General features: G+C 34.7%; 1 protein-coding gene and 1 pseudogene across 1 annotated transcript; one reads left to right on the top strand and one right to left on the bottom strand.

Moving 5' to 3' along the window:
- The first annotated feature begins 260 nt into the window (after positions 1–260).
- Positions 261–1,199, top strand: LOC132601818 (uncharacterized). The gene has a single exon (XM_060314879.1). The coding sequence runs from the start codon at positions 261–263 to the stop codon at positions 1,197–1,199; it is 939 nt and encodes a 312-aa protein (XP_060170862.1).
- A 7,588-nt stretch (positions 1,200–8,787) lies between these two features.
- On the bottom strand, positions 8,788–10,468 carry LOC132601817 (potassium transporter 5-like; annotated as a pseudogene).
- Between the last annotated feature and the right edge of the window lie 221 nt (positions 10,469–10,689).

Raw genomic sequence — 10,689 nt, 5'->3', positions numbered from 1 at the left:
ACTTGAAAGTATTATGCTACTCTTATAATGAAATAAGGTCCGGGAAAAGGCCACACCCTCAAAGGGTGTGACATGAAATTCTTCTCGATATCTTTATCTCTCTATGTCCTCCTAGTTTGTGTCAACTTACTCCATAGTTGTAATCACTGGGTAAATAGAAAAGGTAAAACATTACATTAGATAGTTCGCATTACTTAAGACTTCAGCTCAATGAAGATAATGCTATTTTTTTCTTATATTTCATTGTAGGTAAGTATATGATGGATAAGAATTGGATACTTATTAAGAATAGGAGATTACCAGAATACTTGACCGGTATGGAACAATTTTTAAACTATGCATTTTCCAATCCTGAGGTTGGTGTAACAATCCAGTGTCCGTGCATTAAATGTAACAATGTGCTTTGGAAAATGAGAGAAGAAGTGGAGTTAGATTTACTTAAATGGGGAATAGATCCAACATATGATAGGTGGATTTTTCATGGTGAGTCAGATTCATCTTCGGATGATGAAATAAATTCTGGTGCAGATTCAGATTTAGGCAATGACGATGCTTCCACTTTTGAAATGTTACATGACATGTATCGTGGTTTTCCTTCTAATAATTATGAGTTTGATGAGACCAATGAGTCTAGAAACGAAGAGCCTAACACAGAAGCAAAGAGTTTTTATAGTTTATTAAAGGACACAAAGCAAAAGTTATATCCAGATTGTCAAAAGTTCTCGAAACTCTCTTTTGTAATGCGCCTTTTTCAAATGAAGTGTCTGCATGGGTGGAGTAATACTTCGTTTGACTCATTGTTGAAATTATTGGGTGACACTTTTCCGAAAGAAAATGTGCTCTCTAATTCTATTTATGAAGTTCAAAAGATCATTAAAGATTTGGGTTTAGATTATGTAAAGATAGATGCATGTGTTAATAATTGCATCTTATATAAAAAGGAATATGCAGATCTTGAGCAATGCCCTAAATGTGGTGAGAAACGATGGATAGTAAGGAAAGAAAAAGATACTAATGATGAGGTTGCTTCAAGAAATTTGACTAAGAAAAATAAAGGAATTTCTAGAAATATTCTTCGATACTTTCCTTTGATACCACGATTACAACAGTTGTATATGACAAAACAAATGGCCGAAGATATGAGGTGGCATAAAAATAAGCGAGTTGAGGATGGAGTACTAAGGCATCCATCTGACTGATTAGTGTGGAAAACTTTTGATGAAGAATACTTTTGCTTTAGATCCACGTAGTGTAAGGGTTGGACTTGCTTCAGATGGTTTTAATCCGTTTGGTTCTATGAGTAATGCTTATAGCATGTGGCCAGTAGTCTTGATTCCATATAATCTTCCCCTGTGGCTATGCATGAAACAATCTAATATTTTGTTGTCCTTACTTATACCTGGCCCAAAAGGCCCTGGTATGAATATTGACGTGTTCCTCCAACCTTTGGTTTATGATTTGAAAACCTTATGGGAGGGTGGAATCGATACTTATGATGCTTTTAGGAAACCAAAATTTTAAATTGCGTTGCTTCTTTGTTGTGGACAATTAATGACTTTCCAGCTTATGGTATTTTGTCTGGTTGGAGCACTAAAGGTAAATTAGCTTGTCCTGTTTGTCATGTACATACTTGTTCCATTTACTTGAAACATGGTCAAAGCTTTGCTATATGGGTCATCGTAGGTTCTTGGAGAAAAATCATTCTTATCGTCGGAATAAAAGTTCTTTTGATAACACAAGGGAAGAAAGACTTGCACCAGAAGCTTTGAGTGGAGATGATGTTCTTTCACAACTAAATACATCCTCACAAGGGTCAATCGACTACAATGCAAGAAAAAGAAAACGAGATGTTGGAAGACCTGACAACTGGAAGAAGAAAAGTATATTTTTTGAACTTCCATATTGGAGGACTGTATTATTGAGACATAATTTGGACGTAATGCATATTGAAAAAAAATATTAGTGAAAGTGTGATTGGAACACTGTTAGATATTGAAGGAAAAACAAAGGACACATTGAAATCTCGATTGGACATACAAGAGATGAGAATAAAAAAGCCACTCCATCCAATAAAAAGTGGGGATAAGTATATACTTCCTCCGGCAAGTTATACAATGTCTAAAACTGAGAAGCTTCAGTTTTGTCAGCTTATCAAAGAAGTCAATTTTCCTGATGCTTATGCTTCTAACATTAGTTGTTGTGTCAAGGAAGCTAGAGTTTTTGGACTTAAAAGTCATGACCACCATGTTCTTTTTCAGCGTATTTTTCCACTTATCATCAAAGGGATTTTGCCAAGAGATGTTTATGATCCATTAATTGAATTGTCATTGTTCTTTAGTGATTTGTGTGCTAAAGAGTTGCATGTAGAAAAGTTAGATCAACTAGATAAAAGTATACAGATGACAATCTGTAAGTTAGAACGTGTGTTCCTGCCGACCTTTTTTGATGTTATGATTCACTTGGCAATTCATTTGGCAAACGAGGCGAAGTTGGCTGGTCCCGTTCAATATCGATGGATGTATTACATCGAAAGGTTTAGATTCTTACTCCTCTGAAGCTTTCTTTTAATTTAAATATGTTAAAAAACTGATATATGTTTACTCACTGATATATGTTTACTCTATAGATATTTGCACACATTAAAAAATTATGTACGCAACAAATCTCATTCAGAAGGATTAATTGTTGAAGGCTATCTTGCAGAGGAGTGCATGACATTCTGTTCTAAATATTTAACAGATATAGAGACCAAGGAAAATCGCCCGGATAGAAACTTTAATTCTTCCAATATAGATCCCAACGGGTTATCCATATTCAATTGTCCTGGTAAGCCATTACTAGGGGGTTCCTGGGAAGAATTGAGTGCTCTTGAAATAAAACAAGCTCATTTTTAAATCCTCCAAAATTGTGAGGAAGTCCGTCCTTGAACTGAGTAAGATACCTTTCACTTAGTTTACTTCCTTTTCTTCTTATGAACCTCTCAACAACTATGTTCTAATGTTTTTTTCTTCTTTTTTCTTTTAAAAAAAAATCATAATCCATAGGGAACATCTAGAAATATTAACAAAGGAGAACAATAGAAATGTTGCCAAGAGGCACAAGGAGGAATTTCCTTTGTGGTTTGAAGAAAAGGTAAATAATATCATTTGAAGCTAGTTTATCTTTATTTAGGACAATTTGTGAATTTTACTTTCAAAGTAGTATTAATGTTTGAGTTTGTAATTAACATAATATAGGTGGTACAGTTAAAAGAGAATGGTGATGGACGAATAACTGATGAATTACTAGCTTTGGCAAGAGGTCCGGATCCTCGTGTTTATTGTCATAATGGTTATACCTTGAATGGCTTTAGGTTCCGAACAATGGAATCTGAGTTATGTTTAAAAACGCAAAATAGTGGTGTGGTTGTAAAGAGTGATGACCATACGGAAAATGCTAATTATTTTGGAAAGATCAGAAAGATTTTAAAGATACCTTACATAAGCAATAATTCTGTCGTATTATTTCAATGTGACTGGTTTGAGGTTCCGTCTCAAGGTCGAAGTCAAACTAGAGATTACAAAAGGGACGAATATGGACTCATATGTGTAGATGTGACACAGATCCATTACACAAATGATCCATTCATTCTAGGCTCGCAAGCTCAATCTGTGTATTATCTTAAACATGGTCAAAATGAGAAATGGCATGCAGTGGTAAAGGTCAGACCACGAAATCTGTACGATGTACCTGAACAAGAAAATGAAACAGAGTTGATAACGTTCAAATCCACCCTATTAATTAGAATGAGCACGGTCGTATGCAAATATAATTTACCCAACTATGAGTCGGGGTCGAATCCCACAGAGAACAATATATAGGCGATTAGCAAAGTAAGGAATTTTCACTTTCTACACTAAGCCAAACACTTGATAATATTTTGGTTTTTGGAGAAAATTATAGCTAATGCAAAAATGTAAACTAACCTAGAAAGCAAGTAAAATGATCAATGACCACAAGCATGGATACAAGGGAAACTACGCTCAAGTAACGATCCAATGTACTTCATGATTTACAAATAATGGTGAGTTTATATTACTTAGCCTCAGATAATGACTCTAAATTAGCTTCTTCCGAAGACTAACTAGACTACCTAATTGAATATCCCTAAAGCAATTAGGAGCATTAAGAACACCCGAATATGGCTACAAGTGGTGTCGTCTATCCCTAGGTCGATTTCCATTAGATGAGGGTTAACGCCCCAAATTCTTGTTAATTAATCTTTCCCAATCCCGAGTTTGCCTCTTCCAAGTTTAAACCGAAATAAATGGGAAAGTCTTAGGGTTAGCTACTCCCTTAAGAATCATTCAAAATGAGATTAATTAAAGAAACAATAACTCACTTCATTAGAAATAAAATCATTCAACACATAAGCAAAACAAGAGATTCAATCCAAACTTTAATCAAGAATATTTCCATAAACGAGATTCAAGTATTGAAATGAAATATTACACACATAAATATTCAATAAATAGCAAGAGATGAAGAAAAGGGTAAAGAATTTCTCATTGGGTGCCTCCAAATCTTCTCTTCCAAGGTGTTGGTGATGAAACCCTAGCCTCCAATTTTTGTGTTATGCCAAAAGATGAAAATGTTTTGCCCCCTAGTCTTCCTTTTATGTTTCCCAATTTTTCCAAGTCCAAAAAATGACAAAATATGCCCCAGATTTTCGTTTTTGCAGTTCTGCCCGTTTTTTGCAAATCTGTCCCGTTTTTGCAAAACTGTCCAAAGTGGACAGTTTTGCAAAACTGTGCAGTTTTGTCCAATTTGACCTCTTTTTGACTTTATTTTCACTTGGTTTCTTCCGATCACTTCTAAATCACATAAACCTGTAAAATAGATGTAAATGATATTAAATGCACTATTTTCTCAAGCAAACATAGCAAAAATATAAGATTAAAGAAGAGATAAGTTGGTACAATACCAACTTATCAAGAGCCTTATCAACTAATTGTCTTGGTTGAAAGGGGAGAAGCAAGTCTTCAAGTAGAGTCGGACAATGATTTCATTACAATACAAAGAGAAGACATTGACGGAGTGAGTGTTGAAGCACCTTCTCTCAATAACGAGGAGGAAATAGACCTAGAAGCTATAGATGAATCTGATCATGATAAAGGAGATGACTTCAGTGATTCTGCAACAGATGAAGAATATCTTTCTGAAGATGAACATGATGCAAATGAGGATGATGATTGGTTGTGATTTTCAGCTATTGCAAGACAACTTTGGTTATTACAATCACTTTCTTTATAGGATTTCAGTTCTTCCATCATCTAGTCGCTCAATTAATTTAACCTGTCAACCAAGGTAACTATAACGTGAAACAAACTCCTTCCGTTGTCTGTTTACAATACTTTACATTTTAAATATATGTCTTGTAGAATATGTGCATTAACAGGTTTCCATCAATGATCTTTTCTTTGTAATTTGTGTTTGTTTCTCTCATTTTCTGAGCATATCTCGTATATTTCCGAACATTTTGTTTCATTTACTTCTACTTTAGTTTTGAATAGTAAAATTCTTAGCTTGTTGCAGCCTATCATGATGACAAATGTGCTTATTTCTGATAGTACTGGACCTACTGATGTAATTTCACATCCAATATCAGGTAAATTACTTCATTTGTTAAAAATTATCCCTTTAAAATTTCTAACTTTTACATGTTTGTTTACTATACACCTAAATACTTTCATATACTTTTCAAGGAAAAAAGAGAAAGGGAAGGGGGAAGACAACAGGGTTTTCAATCCAAAAGAAACGCAAATACAGTGACAATGGCAAGTTGGAGGTGATTATCCCACCGGATCGAACAATAGCAGTAGGTCCTGGAGCTAATGATTTTGTTACCGAACTTTCGGTCAAAGTTTTTCAGCATGCTAGGCATGATGTCAAGAATTGGAAGAACGTTTCTAATCTAGCAAAAGATAGGATCATTGCGCATATGCTGGTAATTCACTTTATTTCTCTTAAAGTTTCTGATCTAGCCTACAAAATGTTAAGTCCTCATAACTGATAAATATATGTTCAAATGGTTGAGTATCTTACTGTATTAAGGTCACCAAAGTGTAAGTTATTATTGTTATAAGAAACTACTACAACAATTTTTGGCCTCGTCTTCACAACACCTATTAAGTTTTATTTCTTAATTACTTGCAGACAATCAAAGTTCTATTTTAAGTAAGCTCACTTAAGTTTTGTTTTGAGTGCAGGACACCTTTCAACTTCCAGACACACAACACATTCGGGATACTATCCTTGAAAGAGCTAATCATTTGTATCGATATCGTCGTAAAAGGCTCCATGATCATTTCAAGAAATTTGCTACAGAGGAGGAAAGATTACAGAACAAGCCAAAAGAGGTTAATGAAGTTGAATGGAAATTCTTGGTAGAATATTTCAACTCCGACGATTTTAAGGTAATTAGAAGTACATCAAAATTAAATAAATTTAACTGTGTAATATTTTTTTTTCTAATTTTCCTTGTTACACTTATATCAAAATACATTTATGGATTCATATTAAATGCAGAGAATGAGTGAAAGAAATAAAACTAATAAGGCAAAACAAGAATTAAATCATATTTGCGGCAGAAAATCCTTCCAGGCAATATCTTTTGAAAAGGTGAGATGTATACTTATTTTGGTGTCTTTTAATTATTCTTCATTAAATAACGTAATTTGTTTTTTTGTTTTTTTGTTAGAGAGATATAAATACTGGAAAAGAGCCAAACCTTCAGAAACTTTGGGAATTGACTCACACGAAAATGGGCGTTGGGTTAATGATGCATCGGCTGAACTGAATGTACATGCATAACTCTTATCTTTATTCCTAAAAGATAAGTCTATTGAAACAAATATTGATGCTAACGCTGGTATAACTTTTTTGCAGGATAAGTTGAAAGAAATTGTTGCTGAACAAATTCAAGATGTTGAAGAGGATACTGATGTAGATCCTATTATTAATGCTGCATTTGTGAGAATTATGGGAGAAACGTCAGGGTATTGTCGTGGTCAAGGATCGGGAATTAAGCGAACAGGTAGGAGATAGATGAATGGAGTTCTAGAGCAATTACAGGCACAACGAAAAGAGGTAGAAGAAGAACGTCGTAAACGAGAGAGTGTAGAATGCAAGCTAACTGAAGTAAAAAATCAGCTAGAAGAGGAGCGAAAAAATCGAGAAGTCATGGAAGCTCGTCTGGTACGTGACCAGAAAATGTTAAAAGGAGGAATCATGGCACTAGTATCTCATCTGCAAAGTTCCAAGGTATAGGTGTTAAAGGTTCAATTACTTGTTTTTGATCCTAAGAACATTTTGATTAAACTGCTGTGCTATGGTCAATAAAGTTGTCCTAGTTATTTTGATGTTATAAAGTAGTTTTTTCCTCAGTTCTAAATGTTTAAATCCCTTAGTTGTATTATATCTAACAGAATGGACTTCCGTCTGCAATTCTCAACATTATTGCTGATTCAAGTGATTCAGATGATGCAAGTCCTACAAGTCTTATGGATGACATCAGTGTAAGTAGCCTTATGATGCTTTTTAATACAAGAAGGGAATTTGAATCACTACTAATTTAGTACACTCTCTTGGAGTATGCATTTGCATATGTTGAATGGAAGTCCTGGAAGTTGTTAAGTCTTAATCTAGAAAATGTTAAATCAAGGGCATCTGGTTTTCTCTTTAGTAAGTGAACCTTAGCTGCGATGAAAATACTTTGAATATGTGTCAACATGTGGTATATTAATGGACTGTCTATTAATGGTCACCCTGAAACTTCAAATGTGGATATTTCAAATTGGCAAGTCGTGGAGATAATGTAGAATGGAGTTGTTTGGCTTCACTATTCTCTTTATATTGAGCTTGTGAAATAGGAAAGAGCATTGTTTCCTTTAGCTGCAGTTAAGGAATAGTTCACAGAATGAAAAAACCAGTTTGTGATAAATGCTTATCTTGGAAATCACTGATTATTCTGCTTCACTGTTTCTTGACATAATGTGCATTGTATGTGTTATTTTGGGCAAGCCATAATTTATGTGTTGCTGATGCATTAGGTGTGCCACAACTCTAGTGAATCTTCTCCTATGAAAGAATAGTGAACTATTTTACTGCTTCTATTATCAATTGAGGAAAACAAATGTTGATGGTTGCATAAACAAATTGAGATAAGGAAAATTGAGGATATGTTATCGGACAGATTTACTAGAATCGACTATAGCTGAATAGTTTCTCACTCTCGATGGTTGTATAAACTGGTTAAAAGTAGTTATGGCATATGCTATTTATTTACAAGTATGACTCTAAAAGCTGAATGGTTTGGCCTCTATTTACTTGCTTTCTACTTCCTGTTTGGTTTTCAAGTTGTTCAAATTTGAATCATGTTATTATTTGACATGCTTGAGGCTTAACTTTAATTTCTATGCATGAGACTTAACTTTTCACTTATCAAATAGCTTGTATTTCCTAAAGGAAGTCATAAAATCTCAACGCAATAATATTGTTCTGCAAGTTGGAACTTAAAATAGAGTGTTAGATTTTTACAACGGTAGTGGACATAAACTTGGTCTCCTTATATGATATTGGACAATCCATGAGCTAGCTTCTCATGTCGAATTAGGCCCAAGGGGCATTTGTTATCATAGAGTCAATAGAGGGAATATTACATTTCCAAACAAGTTATATGAGTACAGTTACATTACTCAAGCTGAAAGCTTACACACATTGCACTTGATCAAAACAAAAGCTTTCACACATTATTAAGGGATAATATAAAAAGTAAAGATATACAAATTGCAGAAATTATACTATTAATCACACTGTTTGTTTGTTATGCGAGTCAGATTTATAGCTCATAAGTCATGCCGACCCTTAGCAGCTTTGTCTGAGGAATTGCCATAACTTTCTCCCCTTGCCTGAAATTCTTGCGCAAGAAATTATATCCATAGTTGATAAAAGCTTTCTTCACGAACGACGAATCTTGTTTAGCCACCACCTCAGCTTCTGCCAATAGATAGAACACTCCTTGCTCCTTAGCTTTTTCCACAAACTGCATCTCTTCTTGTCCCGAACTTGGAGGCACCACTTGTATTCTACTCGATGAACGATTAGACTGGGCTTGAATAGAACCAGTTGTTGATGATATTCTAGAATCTACTTCTTGTTGTAGGACTTCCTCCATGTGGACCCTGGATGATCTTCCAGGCACTAATTGGCCAGATACTGGTTCAGTTTCTCTATCCACAACTTGTTCATGTGCTACAAGAATATAATGTTCTTGTCGGATGAACTTGTTTAATTGTTCCACCAGTTGGTTTTCAAAATCGTTTGTATCTCCGAGTTGATCTTTGTACCTTAATCTAACTACATATCTGAACACCTTGTATTCTCTAGGCTCAACATGCCGGAACAAGAAACGTTCTTGTAGTTCTACTTTACTTATAGGAATGGATTTAATCGACACGAGAACTATGACAGAGTGGACAGAGGGAATATTGGACACAAAATGAGGAAAAATAGGTGGAATCCCCTGTACTAGTTCGGAGTATAGTAGTCCTATGTCGGGTACTCTTTTGATGTCTGGATTATTGGCTAAGTCCCTAATGTAGTCACTCGAAACCTTGTTATTGAGCTCGAAATGGTATCAAAGTTTTTGAACGTAGTGCCAAGTTCCCATAATGATCACGAGCACGACCGAAAACGCCATGGGTAGATAACCACCTTGCATGAATTTTGTTAGCTGGGCAGAGAAATAGGTAGATTCAATGGATAAGTACACCACATAGAATAGGGTAATCCACCAGATCCTAGTCTTCCATATAACAAGCATTACTAATGTGACCATATGTGTGGTTACGATTTCAGCAATAACCACGGAAATACCATAAGTGTGTCCCAGTTTTTCTTTGGTTTTGAAGCTGAGAGTAACTAGAACACAAGCAACCATAAGGAAGTAATTGAGTTCAGGGATGTAAACTTGACCCTCATATTTTGCTGATGTGTGAACTACTTTCACCCTTGGGAAACAACCTAGACCTTGGGCCTGAGCCACAATAGAAAAGGTTCCCGATATCATAGCTTGACTTGCAATAATAGCTGCAGCAACAGCCACTACAAATGTTGGCCAGTAAAGTGGATCTGTAACAAAACCAATAATATATGGTGTTAAATTAATATCAGTATACTTATTATAGAGAGTTACTTGCAACTACTGTTTAGTTAACCCGGTTGTATAAGTAATGGTTTTACAACCTCAGTCTATAAAAAATTATATTCCTTGTTTATATGATGTTATGTTATACCATGAACATAGTACATATACCTTTAAAACGAGAAGATCAATGTGGTGCCAGATTACCAGAATGTGAAGATCAATGCGGAGTAGAGAAAAGATGTGTACATTACCATATGCACTGTGTTTCCATAATTTCTCCATGGTCAATGTTTTACAACTAAATTTTCCAAAGAAATTTCCGAAATTTTAACACGAAATCAGTCAACTACTAGGACTGATCTTCCAATAATATTAGTAATCATATATAGATTTTGTGTGTACTTTATAGAATCCTTTTATAAAAATGTACTTATATTTATCTTTTTTTTTAGGGTGAATGTGCTTAAACCAGCATTGATAGCAATATGATTCATGTCAGGCAC

Source organism: Lycium barbarum, chromosome 7 (genome assembly GCF_019175385.1).
Source record: "Lycium barbarum isolate Lr01 chromosome 7, ASM1917538v2, whole genome shotgun sequence".
Lineage (NCBI taxonomy): Eukaryota > Viridiplantae > Streptophyta > Magnoliopsida > Solanales > Solanaceae > Lycium > Lycium barbarum.
The sequence above is the reverse complement of the archived record's forward strand: the minus strand, read 5'-3'. Positions and strand labels throughout refer to the sequence as shown.